Here is a 20,814-nt window from a genome sequence, read left to right on the forward strand (position 1 = left end):
AGAGAGAGAGAGAGAGAGAGAGAGAGAGATCTCAGTGTCAGCGAGTATGGTGTACTACACAATCCAAAGACAATTAGAAACTGGGAGAAACTGACAGGTAGACATCTGGCAGACCCAAAGTCACAACCCAATCAGAACACCGGTTTCTGAGGGTCACCTGCTTTTTGCATCACCTCACAACACAACAGCTTCAAGCACAGCTTTCTACTGTGAAGGGGAAAATTTGTGCTGCAGGTTTGCCAGGGCAAGTGGCAGTAAGAAACCTATTCCTTAAAAGGACAAAATAGGGCCTTGAAATACTGGCTATGGACTACTGCAGACTGGAAGAAAGTCTTTTTGATTGATGAATCAAAAACTGAAATCGTTAGTTCATCACGCAAGGTGTCTACACCAGTGAGTTGGTATCACACACTGAGGAACCATCATTTCATCAACTGTCAAACATGGAGGAGGAAGTGTGATGGTCTGGGGTTCTTTTGCTTGAGGCTAAGTTGTTGACTTGCACAGAGTGACTGACATTCTGAATCAAAAGCGTTACCACAGTTTGGTTGTTATATGAGCAAAAGGTGGCTACTCTGAATCAACAACATGAATAAAGCTTTGTACGCTTTATGTTTCCTTGACTTATTTTCTTTGACATTTGTTCTATGCCTTGATTTCATGAAACATTAAGACATTAAACTGTGTGCATTTCCATAAAAACTAAAAAAAAAAACCTGAGGTGTTTAAAACTGACCAGCCATTACCTTTTCATTGTTTAGCAAGTGAATTGAGCTTCCTAATTACAATAATGGATATTCTACGTTTAGCACATTCATTATGCATTGACACTTACTAAAACATTTGCTCTGATAATCTGAATCTGTTAATATTGGAAGTCAAATATACAAGATTACATTGTAAGATTAAGCTATTAATAACCAAATAAAATTCAAATTAATGAAATAAAAATCTGATTTTACAATGGCAGACTATAATAGGGAGATGTTCCTGAACTGTTTTTTTTCAGATATAAACTTAAAATAAGGCTTCATTAGGTAGTGGAAATGGCTCCAAGTACACGGAAATAACACCAAGCCTCCTCAAAATGAAGGCACTCCTTACAGATTCTTATCCAATGCTGGTTGTGTACAAGTACCTACTTATACATTAGAGAAAGAAGAAGGAGTCAAGCAATGGTTAAGAACACTGAACGCAAAATACAAGTTGCCTGGTCATAAACCAGTACTTATGCTGGTGAACTCCATAAAATCAATATGTGCATGCATCATACAGATGAGCGGCAGCACAGATATACATCTAATTCTCAGTTATGCTTTTGGGGCTGGAGCCTACTCCATCAGTATCTGGTGCAAAGCAGGAAACAATCCAGGAAAAGGCAGCTAGCGGTCTGTACGCAACTGGGTCACATGCACACCCCTCAGAGGCAGGGAGGAAACCACTCAGTTTTTTGGTGGTATTGTGGCATGGTGAGGACAATCAGACCACACACAGAAAATGGTACAATTAACACATTGTGCTAGAGCCACAAGGGAACAGCACTACTGTGCTGACCCTGAATAAAAGGTGAAATTGGCTAACAGTTTTAGAAAGAAATTTTTATTTAATTTACTGCATACATCTGACAAAATAGACCTTGCTTATTTCCTACAAAAGGTGGAAATACAGTATGAAATCAATTTTTGCAACAAGATCCATAATTTCGTCCCCTTGCACCATCTATATACAGTATATATATACACAAATGAAATAATAAGCAAGTACAAATTGTCCTTAATCACCTTTGGAATGTCCTGTAATTTTTCCAATTTCTCTAAATGTTCACATCATTATCCAAAAACGCTCAAAGTGTATCAAAGCTGAACTCATGGCCACACTACATTTACAGCTGTGGTAGTTTGTCAACAGGTGTGTCAAATTTGAAATCGGGTGGAAAGAGATCTGCAGCACGAGGATAGATGAGCCTGTAGGACTGTCTGATGGTCACATCCGCTACTCCTGCAATATCACCGATTTCTGGGGGAAAAAACAAACAAACAAAAAAAAAAACACAGGCATCGAATCAGCTGCAGGGACTTGTTTTCACAATACACAAATGTGACACTTTAAATCCTAAATAAGTTACTGTTTTTCAGTTTTTTGACGATGTTATGCAGATACACTTGCCTTTCTGCGTCTTCTTCTCTGAAGACGCTTGTGATGCCATGTAAATAGCAGCGGCTGCCACGGAAATAGGACTCCTTCCAGGGACAAGGTCCAACTCCACAGCTTTTCTTGCAATGAACGTAGCAGCCATTTGAACCTGTTTGGGCAACCCCAGGTTTGAGCAGAATCGAGACATGAAGTCTCCAGTTGTAATTAAATCTACACTGGTCTCCAAGGCCTTCAGGATCAACTTGAAACATCTGCCGATTTCTTTTTTTGAAATCCTGGAAACTGCACAAATTTCTAAAGAGATGACAAAATAAACTTGCAGTGAGAAATTAAAACTAACTAGTAATGCACAAACCAAAACAGAAAATAAAACTAGTACACTTGTCACTAATACTGCAGAAATTCAGAAGTCTGTTCATGATGAAACAGTTTACTACAGTATATACTTCCAGAAATTCAACCCAGCCACCTTACAAATTGGGAGTGAATGGGGGTACAAAGGATCCTGAACATCCATATTACTAACCGAGAATGCTAAACCGGATGGACGCAGGGACATCCGGCCATGGGCCGTAGCCGCAAAAAGACGTACTGCGCAGGCTCCCCAAGAAATGAGGCGCCGCGAGAGGCGGACAAGACCACAGAAAAAAGGAGTGAGCACAGAAAAAAGGAGTCAAACGCAGGCGACACACACAGCACCGCACGAGCAAAACACCCCCCCCCCCCCCCCACACACACACACAAGCAACGGACGGGACACACACAAAGAGGAGGATTTAATCCCATTGCACACGAAACGGGACGCACACAAAGAGGAGGATTCAACAAGCCACAAGCACACAAAAAAAAAGCCGCCGCGAGCACCACACAAAGCCCATTGGACACTAAACGGGACAGACTACGGCCATAGCACACAAAACGTACACAAAAACGACGATTCAGATCCACGACCACAGTAACATAAATAACAAATGACAGACAAAGCCCCATTTCTAAATGAACCGTCCGTATTAAACATACGTCATCTCAACACGTTCACAATATGCAGCATAGGTAGATCTCATTACAATGAGGCACTATTAACCGTTCAACCGCAGAAAAGGCTCCATATTAACAGTGAGTACGATCCTCCTTAGTACTTATCCATATTTCTCACGCTCAAGAACAAACAAGTCATGAATTCACGATCACAGGTACAAAACGATACCGCTCGGATAACGGGACCAAACACAATTCACACTATGCAGCATAGGTGGATCTCATTACAATAAGGCACTATTAACCGTTCAACCGTAGAAAAGGCTCCATATTAACAGTGATTGCAACACTCCTTATTACTTATCCATATTTCTAGAAGAAAAAATGTCTCGGCTCCAAAAACGCAAAGCTCAACTAAAGCTTCTAACTAACGATGTACCTAAAAGTAAAAACTTTATGAACTGCATTAGATCCTACAATAGTTCATTTGCTTTTGCATCTACCGGAGTAAATATCAGGCCACCAAAAGGCAATGGCCCATACTGCTTTCGCATATGTGCACAAATACTGCATCGCATTGGAACAGTGCACCCTGAAACAAATCAACGACGCAAATATGCACAAATCTACATCCTAGATCCACATGACGCAATCTATCAATCAAAGTGCTGCATCGCAACAGGCACGGATTCAAAACGAAACACGTCCCGTCTCAGACATACGTTAACGGCAAGGAAGGCTACAACGGGCTTCTCACACAGCACAGGCAAATCGATTACAGCTCCAAAACAACACGTCCCAAATACTACACATGCAACAACGCGCCTCTCAAACGGCACAAGCAAAACATACACCAGGAAAATTCATTCGGATTAATGAATGTCATTTGCAATCAGTTCACTTCCCTGAAGAAACAACTGGCAATACAAGTAATACATTTACACGTTGTTGTCAAAAGGGTCAAATTAGACTGCCTCCTTTACATTCATATCCTGAATATCTACAGAAGCTTCTAACGATGTACCTGAAAGTGAAATCTTTATCAACTGCATTAGATCCTACAAATCGGTATCCACCATGAACATTAACGGTGGCACTGCACGTAACATCCGTCTTGCAAAAATGTTAATTATTGATGAATGTACAATGGCATCCACTCACTTACTCAACACCATTCATAAACTTCTACAAACGTTTATGAATAATAATATTTGCTTTGGAGGAAAGGTACTTTTATTAGGAGGAGATTTTAGACAGTGCTTAGCTATTCTTCCAGATGCCATGCACTCAGCTATTGTTCAGTGCACCTTAAAATACGCAGACAATTGGCATTGCTTTCAAAAGATACAGTTAGTACAAAAGATACGATGTCCAGAACCAGATCATAACAATTGCTTATTACAACTGGGAGATGGTACACTCACCAATACAGATGGACTTCACCCACATATTATTACAATTCCTCAAGCCTTTATCGGCGACGACTTAGTTACAGACAGATTTGGAACAGCAATCTCATTAGACCAAATGCCCCTTTTAACACAACGTACTATATTATGTCCAAAAAATATTAATGTGGAAAACATAACTACCCAAGTCATTCCATTACTTCCTGGAGAGACAACTCTTTCTAAGCTCTGACAAACTTGACTCTGATCACAACAATAACCATCTTCATTGACATTACAAGTTCTGACCTGGAATTACCTTTTACACTTAAACGGCGTGTACAAAGAAATTTTCCAATAAACCTTTACACTGTGCCACACACTTTATTGTTTGCTTTCTATTTGCATCATCTACACCTTCACACTATTCTATATCTCATTCATACATCACGCTCTTTGTCATTCCCAACACCAGGGGTTGGCGAGCGAAGCGAGCAGGGGGCGGAGCCCCCTAGTACCACAATAATGGAAAAAAATATAGATCTTCCACAATTCTTAATCTATGAATGATTTTTAGTAACTTGTGGTTCTTTTATATAGCAAGACATTTAAAAAATGAACCCGTTTATATACAGAGGTTATATATACAGTAGATGAAAATATGAATTACTTTCTGTAATACAATTAAGAGCCACACATTCCAAGTGCTGTAGTAAGACCTTCTACCACTAATGGATATCATGCACCCTCACTAACTAATTTGGATGGAATGTCTCAGTACTGTACACATCTGGTACTCTGGTTGCACGCCATTGTTCATCTTCTCTTCATGAAAGCATCAATGCAAACTAAACAGCCATGAGAACTAGGCAGGACTATTCAGCTAGAGAGGGCGCTGTCAATAGCTACATCATAGACGCTACAAAGTGTGTATTTGAGATTTTACTTTGGGTCATCCAAATTGAAAAGAATGTTTTAACTTAACCAACATAACCAGTAAGAAGTTAAAATTCATTTAACTCATTACTCTGGCACTGAACCACTATACCTACAACTAAACATTTTAAACATGAACTCCTCTAAACCTGCCACTGGGCCAAGTTACAACTCATTTCCACTTTAGGATCCATACACGGGTAAATTACCAGAGATTTACTACATTATCAGATTTTACATCGTTTTAACTGAATACAGCAATAGAACAAAAACTATACTGCACAACTCCTGCATTTGGTAAACCAAAGAACCACTGCATGAATGATTGAGATAGATATGTAGCAGTGCTACCATGAGTTAAAACTGCATCTCCCAGCAGTCCCTGCAAGGGCTGTTGGGGTCAAAGGGGTTTAAAAGGAGGCCAGGTGTCCGAAAGGAAAAAAGTGTTTTTTGTTGTTGCATTTGGTGTTTCATTTACCCGTCGGACTGCCTTCTGTTAATTAAGCCATATTTAATCGCTGTGTCCTGGACTGTATTCATTGTTGGGGTCTGGATCGTCTGTCTACCTGTGTGCCGAGGACGGATTGTGGATTCATGACTTACCCGCAAGTACAGGAGCGCTCCTGAACCATCCATTATTCTTCACCCTTACAGTGTCTACCGGTAGGACTGTTTTTTCATTTCCTTACAACATGCAGTGTGGTACTCCATGGACTTTGCTGTGTGGAGTTGTGTTTTTGTGTTTAATGTAATATCGCTGAGGGGTACTGGGGTGGTATTATTTATATTATTTAATTTCATTATATTGTTTAATTGTTAGTTCCCAGTGTGCTTTATTTTGTCAGCAACGCAAAAAGACCTGGACGTCCACGGAAAACAACAGTGGTGGATAATCGCAGAATCATTTCCATGGTGAAGAGAAACCCCTTCACAACAGCCAACCAAGTGAACAACACTCTCCAGGGGGTAGGCGTATCGATATCCAAGTCTAACATAAAGAGAAGACTGCATGAAAGTAAATACAGAGGGTGCGCTGCAAGGTGGAAGCCACTCATAAGCCTCAAGAATAGAAAGGCTAGATTGGACTTTGCTAAAGAACATCTAAAAAAAGCCAGCACAGTTCTGGAAAAACATTCTTTGGACGGATGAATCCAAGATCAACTTCTACCAGAATGATGGCAAGAAAAAAGTATGGAGAAGGCGTGGAACAGCTCATTATCCAAAGCATACTTTATCATCTGTAAAACACGGTGGAGGCAGTGTGATGGCTTGGGCGTGCATGGCTGCCAGTGGCACTGGGACAAAGCACATTCCAAAGCTTGATATTTTCTGGGTCTTTGATAACCGTAATTATGATATTTTGCATCCTTTAAAAACTTGTTTGTAAAAATCTTATGATAATGCCCCCACACAGGCTGCAAAGGATGACTTGCAAAACACTGGATTTAAAGAGATGCAAAGCACACTGTACCTTTGATCATTTGACTACCACCGGTTTTCCTTTCATTATTTGACTACCAGCTGTTTTCCAATCTGAATGGCTTCATGGATGGGAACACACTATATGCAAGCATGTCAAGCCAATAACAGAAGGAGTGGCTGCACAAGCAAGACAATATTTCATATAAGCGGCACAGAGATGCTTTTTGTATGTTAAAACAAGTAGATCAATGTTTACGTTATGTTAAATTATAAACTTGTATGGTTTTACATGAAGATCTGCAAAAAAGCAGTTTATTACAGAACTAAAGAAAAAGGAAAAACCTATAGGACTGCTTTGACTGTGTAAAATGAGATGGGTAAAATGTTTGGAGACTCCATCAGATCCGGATGAGTATGAAAACATAACGGGATTCATTAAAAAAATGTGTGGTTGACTAGGTGCTTATTAGTATAAGAAACTGGATAACCTTGTCATCAGGAATTTATCGAATGCATATAGCAATGTATTTTAAACTGATTTGGAAACATGTGAAATGCAGATACTGTATTAACCCAGAAATGAGCAATGAACTGTCCCCCATTCTTTCAAAAAACGTTCTTGTGAGTTTTGCTTCAAGTATTTCATTTCACCACTCCACCCTAAGGTCATGACTGCTGAAGTACCTGAGCAACTGTCAGATGACTTGAAGAGTAACTGCGAGTCAAGTTGGGGAGTATGCACTGGTACAGTGCGTTGCCACACCCACTACACGATGAAACAACTCTGGATCCCGGTTTGCAACCCCCAAAGGCAGACACACGGTCCAGTCCCAGCCTCCAGAAATGACCCTCTATCTGCTGCAGCCAGGTGTTACACGTGCGACCCCTTGGCCTGCTCCAGCCACTCGGGTCCAGTACCAAAGGAGTCCAGTCTTCATCTCATGTCACTGGATAGCATCCATGTCTCGCAACTATACAGCAAGACAGGAAGCACCAGGACTCTAAAGACTTGGACCTTCACCTTTTTGCATAGATATCGGGAGCACCACACCCCTTTTCCAGCGATTTCATGACCCCCCCCATGCTCTCCCAATCCATCTACTGACTTCATAGGAAGACTCACCAGAGACATGAATGTCACTGCCAAGGTAAGTAACCTTTCGACAAGGTCGACACTCTCTCCTCAAACAGACACACTGCTGATGGCTGTGCGCAAGAGATCAATAAAGGCCTGGATCTTGGGTTTTTATCTAGGACACTCGCAAGCCCAGATACTCTCTTGAGCGCCCGATCAGAGCCACCATTGCTGACAATGCTGTGATCTTCGCGGAGTCAAAGTCAAGATCCATGATTCTTTCTTCACCAACCGATGCCCCACAGCTGTTGGACCCCACGACCTTGCCCAACACCCAGTCCATACAAGCATTAAACAGAGTAGGAGCATGAACACACCCCTGACGAACCCCAGAATCAACTGGGAAAAACACAGAGGTTCTGCCTCCACTCTGCACAGCACTCACAGTACCAGTGTACAGGTACAGCTTATCTTGGTTGTGACAAAATACAAATCCTAAAAGCCATGCCTGGGCTTTTGACTGCTTCTCTGACCATTTCCCTCTTATTTAGCTACCAATCTGAAGACAGCCTTTTCATTAAAGTTTCTGGGTTTATGTTTATGTGTTGTACTAATTGGACTAAACTGTACTTGGGATTTTCAGTGCTTTTGAATTTATTTATTTATTTATTTTTTTTAAATCACTCACTTTACTTATGTCTGTCTACAGCTCAGTTGTTCTGATCTTAGGGTGGCTCATATTCCAGAACTTTATAAGCAATGACCAACAGGCTGGTCTCAGAAACTAGTGTGTTTAACCTTACAAAAAAGATAGATGAAGTCAATATAAATGGAAAAGTACACACAGGAGGTCCATCAATATACTATTCAAATTCTAATTGCAATAGAAGAATGCTGTGCTTTTTAATAGGGTGTCTTTAAAAGATTTTTTTTCTTTTACAAATGTATTCATCATGAAAAAAATAAAAATGTGAAGCCTCTGCTCTAAACTATTTAATCAAAGGAAATAGTGATTAAAAGCATCTAACAAAAGCAAACTGTAAAGTGAACACAGAAAAGGAAAAATAGAAATACTTTAGAATGGAATATAATTTGTTCATACCTTTAAACGTTCGAGGAACACCTTCTTGTCTACAAGCAATATAAAGACAAGCAGAAGCAATGGCATCATTACTTCTTCCCTTTAGACTCTTCTGTTCATACACTTGCTTAAACAAGTTATTTGTACGATCCTGGCAAGATAAAACAGCAACACTTAAGAAAATTTCATTATATTAAAAACTAAAGCATGGATGAAAAAAAAAAACATCTATGAAAACAAACTGACAAACCTTAATTATACTTACTATGATATTTCTGGGAAGGTTTATTCTGTCTGACATGGTTGTGATTTCTTTAAATGCATTCAGCATTGCTCTGTCTGAACTGCTCATTGTTCTTCGGTTTTGATACTTTGAATTGCCAAATTCATCAAAACTTGCTGCACCAGTTCCCTTAAAAGGAGATAAAGCAAACAATGATTTAAAGTAATGTTTAAATATTGTAATTCCAAGTTTCACTACCAGTAAGTAAAGGTATCTTTCTGACATTGTCAGCTCTCAGATCTTTCAGTAATTAAAGTGTAAAGCTACTTTAATTGATATTCTATTTACTCTCAGCAGGGGTGACCCAAATTATAAATACCCAAATAAGCAATTCCTTGGAATTTATGACAAATCTGTAAGAAGAGTATTAATGAATGACAATACAATATTGAAGAGCACTAAAAGCTGCGTTGAAATGCAACTCTAGAAATCAGGCTGGAGGTTGTCTTTCAAAAGATTTCATATAAATCATGTTTTAATACCAGTTGCTCAGTTAAACACATGTATATCTACTTATTCACAAGTCAGCAACCACAGTGTGTTAATGTGCAGTCCCTGATAAGGCACACACTGTATTTCCAAGCACATAGCTTTATATGGCCAGAGCCAGTTTAGAGAATACCAGTTGGATTCTAGATTGCTACACCAAGGATATTGCACTTCTAGCTTAACAGCGATTATATAAAAAAAAATCATATACCTTTAAAATAAATGTCTGAAGAGAACAGAATAAAATTGAAATCTCTCTATATTTATATATACACCGTTATATGAAAAAGTTTGGGAACCCCTCTTAATTCTTTGGATTTTCGTTTATCATTGGCTGAGCTTTCAAAGTAGCAACTTCCTTTTAATATAGGACATGCCTTATGGAAACAGTAGTATTTCAGCAGTGACATTAAGTTTATTGGATTAACAGAAAATATGCAATATGCATCATAACAAAATTAGACAGATGCATAAATTTGGGCACCCCAACAGAGATATTACATCAATACTTAGTTGAGCCTCCTCTTGCAAATATAACAGCCTCTAGACACCTCCTATAGCCTTTGATGAGTGTCTGGATTCTGGATGGAGGTATTTTTGAACATTCTTCCATACAAAATCTCTCCAGTTAAATTTGATGACTGCTGAGCATGGACAGCCTGCTTCAAATCATCCCATAGATTTTCTATGATATTCAAGTCAGGGGACTGTGACGGCCATTCCAGAACATTGTACTTCTCCCTCTGCATGAATGCCTTTGTAGATTTCAAACTGTTTTAGGTCATTGTCTTGTTGGAATATCCAACCCCTGCGTAACTTCAACTTTGTGACTGATGCTTGAACATTATCCTGAAGAATTTGTTAATATTGGGTTGAATTTATCCGACCCTCGACTTTAACAAGGGCCCCAGTCCCTGAACTAGCACCCAGCCCCACTGCATGATGGAGCATCTACTATATTTGACAGTAGGTAGCACGTGTTTTTCTTGGAATGCGGTGTTGTTCTTCCACCATGCAAAGCGCTTTTTGTTAACAACAACATTTATTTACAGTACAGTAATCCCTCCTCCATCGCGGGGGTTGCGTTCCAGAGCCACCCGCGAAATAAGAAAATCCGCGAAGTAGAAACCATATGTTTATATGGTTATTTTTATATTGTCATGCTTGGGTCACAGATTTGTGCAGAAACACAGGAGGTTGTAGAGAGACAGGAACGTTATTCAAACACTGCAAACAAACATTTGTCTCTTTTTCAAAAGTTTAAACTGTGCTCCATGACAAGACAGAGATGACAGTTCTGTCTCACAATTAAAAGAATGCAAACATATCTTCCTCTTCAAAGGAGTGCGCATCAGGAGCACAGACTGTCAGAAACAGAGAGTAGAGAAAAGCAAACAAATCAATAGGGCTGTTTGGCTTTTAAGTATGCGAAGCACCGCAGCACAAAGCTGTTGAAGGCGGCAGCTCACACCCCCTCCGTCAGGAGCAGGGAGGGAGAGAGAGAGAGAGAGAGAGAGATAGAGAGAGACAGAGAAAAACAAACAACCGAAAATCAATACGTGCCCTTCGAGCTTTTAAGTATGCGAAGCACCGTGCAGCATGTCGCTTCACGAAGCAGCTGCACAGAAGGTAGCAATGAAGAGAATCTTTCAGCATTTTTAGACGAGCGTCCGTATCGTCTAGGTGTGCGAACAGCCCCCCTGCTCAATCCCCCTACGTCAGGATCAGAGAAAGTCAGCGCAAGAGAGAGAAAAGTAAGTTGGGTAGCTTCTCAGCCATCTGCCAATAGCATCCCTTGTATGAAATCAACTGGGCAAACCAACTGAGGAAGCATGTACAAGAAATTAAAAGACCCATTGTCCGCAGAAATCCGCGAACCAGCAAAAAAATCTGGGATATATATTTAAATATGCTTACATATAAAATCCGCGATAGAGTGAAGCCGCGAAAGGCGAAGCGTGATACAGCGAGGGATTACTGTATATAGCACATTTTCATACAAAAAGTAGCTCAAAGTGCTTTACATAATGAAGACAAATAAAAGACAAAATAAGAAATTAAAATAAGACAACATTAGTTAACATAGAAAAGGAGTAAGGTCCGATGGCCAGGGTGGACAGAAAATGACCAAATAACTCAATTTTTGTCTCATCAGTCCAAAGCACTTTGTTCCAAAATGAATCTGGCTTGTCTAAATGAGCATTTGTATACAACAAGCGACTGTTTTTGGCGTGAGTGCAGAAAGAGCTTATCATCACCCTGCCATACAGATGTTCTTTGTGCAAATTGTGCTGAATTGTAGAACGATGTACAGATACACCATCTGCAGCAAGATGTTCTTACAGGTCTTTGGAGGTGATCTGTGGGTTGTCTAACCATTCTCACAATACTGCGCATATGCCACTCATGTATTTTTCTTGGCCTGCCAGACCTGGGTTTAACAGCAACTGTGCCTGTGGCCTTCCATTTCCTGATTACATTCCTTATAGTTGAAACTGACAGATAAACCTCAGATAGCTTTTTGTAGCCTTCCCCTAAACCATGATACTGAGCAATCTTTGTTTTCAGATCTTTTGAGAGTTGCTTTGAGGATCCCATGCTGTCACTCTTCAGAGGAAAGTCAAAGGGAAGCACAACTTGCAATTGACCACCTTAAATACCTTTTCTCATGATTGCACACACCTGTCTATGAAGTTCAAGGCTTAACGAGCTAATCCAACCAATTTGGTGTTGTAAGTAATCAGTATTGAGCCGTTACATGCATTCAAATCAGCAAAATTACAAAGGGACCCAAATTTTTGCACAGCCAGTTTTTCACATTTGACTTAATTTCATACAACTAAGTACTGCTTCACTAAAAACCTTTTTTCGGAAAACACCCCAGTACTCAGATGTTCCTAGGAAATGAAAGACATACTACTGTTATCTTTTTTGAAGAGAGTAAATTATTATGCAGGCTGAGAGAGGTTCCCAAACTTTTTCATATGACTGTACATATCTATCTATATATCTGGAAAAGCAATTTCTAAGGTTTTGGGATTCCATCAGCTATCGCAAAACACCTGCAATAGGAGTAAAAACTGAAAGGAGCGGTCAGCCGGCCTGCCACAATTACTACAAACTGACAGTGTAAAAATGGACCAGAGAGCCACAAAGGATCATAAAAAATATACAAAAAACAGCAGGCTCTATTGCACAAAGGTCTGTGTTAAGAAACAATCATATGAGGAAATCATGAAAAGGGTTAACACTCATTCATGTACTGTATTAGTGAAATTTTAAGTAAGAATTGGGGCTGTGTATATCTCTCCTTACTTTGTAATTCATGTATTCTTATTGATGCTATAAGCCAAGAATGCATTAAAATTCAGAGATCACATACCATGGTTTTGTTTTTGGTGTTATGGTTTATAGTTTCAGAAAGTGACCACAGAGGAATAATTCTCCAGAATGGAGGCATTTAATGAATCCAGCCTTCTATACATAATTCAATGTATACCAAATTCACCCCATTTACAAAGTAAGGCTGCTTTTGCAGAACAGTGAATTGTAACAGAGGATATTACAATGGGGTCATACATCAAACAGGCTGAATCAAAATAACAGGTGTTAATCAACTTTAAATTTACTTTTCATTTTATGTCAGAGAATCAGCAAATAGAAAATTTTCCAGAATCTGGGAGGACATAAAGGATTTTAACATTGAATTCCAATGCTCTCATTTATGAGCATTCCAAAGTAATCCTGGCCTTTTTTTTTTGGGTTGGGGGGGGGGGGGTGAAATCGGGGAGACAGGCAGCAGTTGGACATGATCAATAAAAAAAGGATTCAAGTTATACATATATTAAAAAAAAAAAAAAAAAAAAAAAAAAAGACATCATCCAACTAAAACAATAGTACAAATTCTACTACAGCAAGCAAAAAACTATCAGAAATACAAGACATGTAAACTACACCTGTCTTACAACTGCTTCACTACACAAAGATAGAATACAGTGTTCAATGGCTGTGGCCAAGCTTTGAAGACGACACTACCTCATACAGTACTAGAAAATCTTCATCAGTCAGTGTCATTATTCACACACAAGATAGATTTAGGTGACTAAAGATCTAGGAGGATGAAATCTTCATTTCAACATACAGTGCATCCAGAAAGTATTCATAGCGCATCACTTTTTCCACATTTTGTTATGTTACAGACTTATTCCAAAATGGATTAAATTCATTTTTTTCCCCTCAGAATTCTAAACACAACACCCCATAATGACAACGTGAAAAAAAAGTTTACTTGAGGTTTTTGCAAATTTATTAAAAATAAAAAAACAAATCACATGTGCATAAGTTTTCACAGCCTTTGCTCAATACTTTGTCGATGCACCTTTGGCAGCAATTACAGCCTCAAGTCTTTTTGAATATGATCCTATCCTTGGCCAGTTCCGCCCATTCCTCTTTGCAGCACCTCTCAAGCTCCATCAGGTTGGATGGGAAGCGTCGGTGCAGCGCCATTTTAAGATCTCTCCAGAGATGTTCAATCAGATTCAAGTCTGGGCTCTAGCTGGGCCACTCAAGGACATTCACAGAGTTGTCCTGAAGCCACTCCTTTGATATCTTGGCTGTGTGCTTAGGGTCGTTGTCCTGCTGAAAGATGAACTGTCACCCCAGTCTGAGGTCAAGAGTGCACTGGAGCAGGTTTTCATCCAGGATGTCTCTGTACATTGCTGCAGTCATCTTTCCCTTTATCCTGACTAGTCTCCCAGTCCCTGCCGCTGAAAACATCCCCACAGCATGATGCTGCCACCACCATGCTTCACCGTAGGGATGGTATTGGCCTGGTGATGAGCGGTGCCTGGTTTCCTCCAAACGTGAAGCCTGGCATTCACACTAAAGAGTTCAATCTTTGTCTCATCAGACCAGAGAATTTTCTCTCTCATGGTCGGAGAGTCCTTCAGGTGCCTTTTGGTAAACTCCAGGCGGGCTACCATGTGCCTTTTACTAAGGAGTGGCTTCCGTCTGGCCACTCTACCATACAGGCCTGATTGGTGGATTGCTGCAGAGATGGTTGTCCTTCTGGAAGGTTCTCTTCTCTCCACAGAGGACCTATGGAGCTCTGACGGAGTGACCATCAGGTTCTTGGTCACCTCCCTGACTAAGGCCCTTCTCCCCCGATCGCTCAGTTTAGATGGCCGGCCAGCTCTAGGAAGAGTCCTGGTGGTTTCGAACTTCATCCACTTACGGATGATGGAGGCCACTGTGCCTCATTGGGACCTTCAAAGCAGCAGAAATTTTTCTGTAACCTTCCCCAGATTTGTGCCTCAAGACAATCCTGTCTCGGAAGTCTAAAGACAATTCCTTTGACTTCATGCTTGGTTTGTGCTCCGACATGAACTGTCAACTGTGGGACCTTATATAGACAGGTGTGTGTCTTTCCAAATCATGTCCAATCAACTGAATTTACCACAGGTGGACTCCAATTAAGCTGCAGAAACATCTCAAGGATGATCAGGGGAAACAGGATACACCGGAGGTCAATTTTGAGCTTCATGGCAAAGGCTGTGAATACTTATGTACATATGCTTTCTCAATTTTTATTTTATTTTTAATAAATTTGCAAAAATCTCAAGTAAACTTTTTTCACGTTGTCATTACGGGGTGTTGTGTGTAGAATTCTGAGGAAAAAAATGAATTTAATCCATTTTGGAATAAGGCTGTAAAATAACAAAATGTGGAAAAAATGATGCGCTGGAAATACTTTCCGGATGCACTGTAGATATCCAATTTCAACTATGCATGTTGCAGCATACTGCATTAAACCATCCCCACTGTTATTTCGATGTACAACTTTTATTTTTTTCTTCTTCTTAAAGACTATCTCTGCAAAGAGGTGAATTATGCATAGTGAGGGAAGTAACATTGGCCCCCCCTACTGTCTCATCACTAAACTTTTCTAATTTAACATGAAGGCTTCCATTCAAAAGACCCAGACAAGGATTAAAAGGAAAAACCTGTAACAAGTCATTTCACAATGCCGGTTACTAGTCGTCATTCAAAATATTACCTTACTAATCATAGTTGTCAAATCACCACCATTTAAGAGGGGATTCTGGGCATCACCAACACGTGATGGGTCTTTTGTTGCTTTGTCATTGCTGAACGTTCTCCACTCTGATCCAACATCAATTACTCGGTCACCTGAATGTCAAACAAATCATAAAGACTACAATACACAATGGTTCAGATAAATCATAAGGAGTAATATACAATAACGGATTCAATATTTACACACACTGAGAAACTCAGCAGGAAATTTTATACTAGCTTACAGCTATCTCATGATTATAACCATGTACATGACTAACAGCTTGTTTTTCTGGAAGACAGACCTACTGTATTATAAAATGAAAGACAAAAGTTATGTGGCTCTAAGTGGAAGAGTTCAGAAGTGGCCAGGATTGATTGACCCCAGCAAGGCTTCTGTGTTGGAAAATCAAGACCTGCTGGTGCTGAAGGTATGGTTTTGTGTGTGCAGTGTCTTATGCAACTCTTTTCACCCTATAAGTTTTTGGACACAACCCTGCTTACTGCCCAGCTCCCACTGTGCATATAGCATATATTATATATATATATATATATATATATAGTGCTTCAATTACTTCATTAAGGGCAATATACAGTATTTGAATCTTGACATGTACTTAATATAATGAAGGCAATAATTAGTGTAAAGACAAAGCACCATCTCACCAATATTTCTTGAATGTAGATGTATTTAATGTACTTTATCTTCAGCAGACTTTGAATGAAACAAAACTCGCTTCAACATTTTACATATATTATCAATACTTTTGGCCAGAAAATGAATGTTGACTACTGAATCACAAATGAGTCTGAATAACTACTTTTTTACTTATTCTCTAAAGCCAGGGATCTCTGTTCTGCAGTCTTCTCTTAAGCTACACTTAGTTTATATCCTGTGTGTGCCTCACACATTCTGAGAAGACTGCAATATTTTATATATGGTGCAACTTTTGTGCAATTTACATGCAATTTTCCCTTAAGTGAAAACCATGTCGCATTTCATAAACCATGCCATGATTGACTGAGCCAGCACACTTCATTACTTGATAATCCATCAGTTCCTCTATGGTGTCTCAGTCTAATGTGCTCCTTTTCCCTTGTCTTTTGCTGGAGCTGTCATGATATGATAAGCAGCTTTGATGAATCATGGCTGCAAAACTCACAACCTGAATTATAGAATTATATAACTGATGAGAAGTATAATGGTAAACAAATGCATGAATTTTACCATTTTAAACAAGGTAGAGTTTAATGGTACTGGAAGGTGCTCTTAAAAATAAGGTAGCAACTACAAATTGAAGGAAAATGGCCACTGCTAAGATGATGCCAGCACAATTAACCCAAATCCTTAAAAATACCTTTATAAAGGGAAATCTACTGAAACAAGTAGCTTATTACTTTAAATTCTGTGGAAAGTGATACATTATGAATGGATGATGTGGCTTTATTTTAATCACAGCATACACTTTACACAAAAGAATACTCTTTCAAGATGATGCGTTTAGTGGATATACAATAGGAAGGGTTCTGGTTCCCTATAATCATTTTCGTAGTAAAGTAGGAGCAGCACTCTGACTGGTCAATCTGAGAGTCTGTTCCAGATCTATCACCCATATGGCTGTTATTAAAACTGCCAGTATATACCATGCCCATATCAGTGACAGGACAGGGAGGAACAGGATACACACACTGCTGGTCTTACAGCTAGGCAATCTGTCAGGGGCTTACTACCAACATCTCCTACATGATCAAATCCTATAAGTAGGACAAAGCCAGGCCACACACCATTAATATGGTCACAAATATCCTGAGGAATGAATTCTGGTGTGCAGGTGTCACTTTGGCCTGCCTTATCTCTAGACCTTAAACTCACATGGCACTTTGGGATGCCCTGGATCACCATATTTGGAGACAGAAGCCTCCAATATACATCAAACATCAGGCACTTTGGAGGAATGGGATAACATCACAATTAGATTCAGAAACTTTGTATAGGGAAGAATGTCAAGCAATAGGATCTGCAAGAGGCAATCATACAAGATGCAGGAGGTCTGGAAAATGACAGTTGCTAAAGTTCAGTTATTATTCTTCTATTGTTTTTGTTGTACTGTCTACCTATTCTCATTTATTTGGTATTTTGGCAATGAACACCAAATGTTCAGTCCAACAAAGAGTATTGTGTTTTATTACATACACACTATCAGTGTTGTCCCAGAAAATAAAAGTAGACAAATGTCTATAGTACACTTTTTTTTTTTTTGCTTAAACTGAATGTTTCAATAGTTTGCTGTTGATGGTTACTATTTGTCAGTTATAATAAGATTATCTTGCTGTTAGATTTTTGGACAGAAAAACTTTCTGGTCTGGTCCTTCATTCCAGGATAAAACTGGGGGGGTTAAAAGTCTCCAAAATATTGTAGTATTCAACTATTCTTTTCTCTTTCTTCAATAGAAATGCAAATTCTACAATAGGTGGACTAGCACATTACAAAATTATTTTCTTCCAATCAAAGACTGACTTTTCCCAACACTACGGATGATTCTCTTGTGAGACAGGGTCTGCTAATTTAACCTACACATTTTGGAAAAACAACTTTTCATTTTTACAAATTACTAAGTGGTGTAGAGTGCCCAGTTACAGTATTTATTTCAGAACAGACAGCTGAGAAATGTGGAGGATTGAATTTTAAAGACAATAAATCAAGCTGGATAAACCCATATAAGATGGCAAGAAGGCATACTGTAACACAAATATTTTGAACACACTTTCAATTTGCAGCATGCAAATACAAAATAACACTGTATTATAGTAAACCAACAAGCATAAATACAACACTATTTATAAATCAATGGGTGCCAAAAACATTTTAAGTACAAACAGTGAATGATAGATAATTTTAGTAAATAAGCAGTAAATAGAATATTAAAAAAAAAAAAAAAAAAACCATGTACCAACTACCAGTCCACAATCTGGACAAATCATGTCACCGGCTCTATAATCTTCCACCAAAATAGCCTCTGGGTGATTTGGACATTGCACCTTAGGAAGTGAATCGCCACTGTTAAGAAACAAAGAAAAAATGATCACAAACTATAGACTTGATCAAGTCCACTTGTTGATAAACCGTTTAAAACTACTACTAAAGTTAATATACAGTAAAATACAGTTTGCCAAGATATATTTTTATGATGAAATCAGAATCTATAGCATAAAAAGAATACATGTCAAACACATTCAATGCCAAAGAATCTTAATGCAGAGTCACATTTGGCTCAGTGTTAAGGTCAAATGGTCTCACAACTTTCTATAATGTTGACAAGTGTAAGGTGTACAAACTATACTATACTAACTATAACTATACTAACTAGGCTATACGAGATTCCACTGCTTAAAGCTTTTAAAAGAATGCCAACACAAATGAGATAAATGCAGCCTTGTTTTACAGTGCTCCTAAAAGGTACAGTCCCACAGTGTATATGTGGCCAGAACTGTCATAAGCTGATCAAGAGAGAAATCTAACAAGGATGCAGTGAGTCAAGTAAGGAAGGGGTTTCTTTTAACAGTTTCCTGCTCAACACACAAAAAAAAAAAAATACAAAACTTTCAGCTTGCAAAACAACAGACTATATTTGAAGCTTGCCAAGAAGAACAACAATTAACATTTATCTACATTTACTTTATGTTAGAATATTGTGTAGAGTTCCTAGCTTGCTTCCTACATCTGATCACGCACATGCACTTTTCATGGGGTCAGCTGTGCACAGATCTCATTGCCCTAAAGCCATTCACCATTTGCTTTCAAATATCTGCACACACGGATATTTTACCTATGCATCCTTAAAACTTATGAATGCAAAATAGTTGTGAACATATTGTCTGACAACTGACATATAAATAGGCTCATTCACTATCATTCCACTTTGTTAAATTTTGTTAGGAACCATACAATGCATTGTTCATTTAAGTAACCGCATGTCCACCATGAAATAAGCCCTAAAGTTTGGACACTTCCACTCATTAAGAAATGAGGATTTAGTGATTGGTAGAATGCAAAGCTGCAGCCTTTAAAAAAAATTCAATGTGTGATGATAATTATTTAGTCAAATTTACCATTAATTACAGCTCAGCCTTATTAAACATTTGTTCCAATATAAGAAATATGTTGTACGATTTTTGGATATTTCAAAGTCAGATTTAAAAATATAAGCAAGAATGTTGCCTAAACTCTCTACAAGTGACAGTGACTCCACAACCCTCTATTTTCATACCGTGCCTGGATATTGCTTGGCATTAAAGGAAAACTAGCCAGCAACTATTGTTTAAATATGCAGCAGGATTTAAAGAAAACAAATGCAGCTGCATATTGAGTCCACAATAGGTTTACATATGGAAATGTTGCATGCATGAATTAATATAACAGTACTAACAAAACAAAAGTGTGAATGTAACAAGCTGAAAAAGGTTTGACCTATTCAGGGCAAGGACCAAAACTTTACTTTGCCACATAACAGGGTAGCACGGTGCCAGAGATAAACATGGCAGTACTTGGCACAAACCAGGAAACTGCTCTGGAGATGGTACTAGTACCCTGGAAGGCACGTACACACACAGCCAATTTAGAGTCTTCAAGTAACAACCTGCATATATTTAGGGATCTGGGGGGAAATCTGGTGTACCTGCAGTAAAATCTAAACAAACAGATAGCACATAGAAACTCCACATGGACACCATACCACCACTTACTTGCAACACACATATCGATAAAGGTAAACAAACAGGGATACAGTAAACAGTACAAAATAGAAATTGCTGCAATACAAAACATAAATGTACTTTTGAAAAGCAGTTTGCACATAACTGGACTAACAACTGGATTATATAATAAATTCCTCAACAAGTCGTTAATACAATGATTAGTTTAAAAACACGAAG

General features: G+C 38.8%; 1 protein-coding gene across 1 annotated transcript in view; it reads right to left on the reverse strand.

Moving 5' to 3' along the window:
• Positions 1-1,583: 1,583 nt before the first annotated feature.
• Positions 1,584-20,814, reverse strand: part of gtf2b (general transcription factor IIB) — a 28,825-nt gene continuing 9,594 nt past the window's right edge. Inside the window, exons 2-7 of the mRNA XM_028811408.2 lie at positions 18,834-18,940; positions 15,862-15,995; positions 9,300-9,446; positions 9,056-9,185; positions 2,167-2,448; positions 1,584-2,016 (exon numbers count right to left, since the gene is read on the reverse strand). Of these exons, the coding sequence (XP_028667241.1) occupies positions 1,883-2,016; positions 2,167-2,448; positions 9,056-9,185; positions 9,300-9,446; positions 15,862-15,995; positions 18,834-18,940 (934 nt within the window). The 3' untranslated portion in view covers positions 1,584-1,882. The remainder of the gene's footprint in view (positions 2,017-2,166; positions 2,449-9,055; positions 9,186-9,299; positions 9,447-15,861; positions 15,996-18,833; positions 18,941-20,814) is intronic.

This window comes from Erpetoichthys calabaricus, chromosome 10, assembly GCF_900747795.2.
Source record: "Erpetoichthys calabaricus chromosome 10, fErpCal1.3, whole genome shotgun sequence".
In the NCBI taxonomy this organism is placed as follows: domain Eukaryota; kingdom Metazoa; phylum Chordata; class Cladistia; order Polypteriformes; family Polypteridae; genus Erpetoichthys; species Erpetoichthys calabaricus.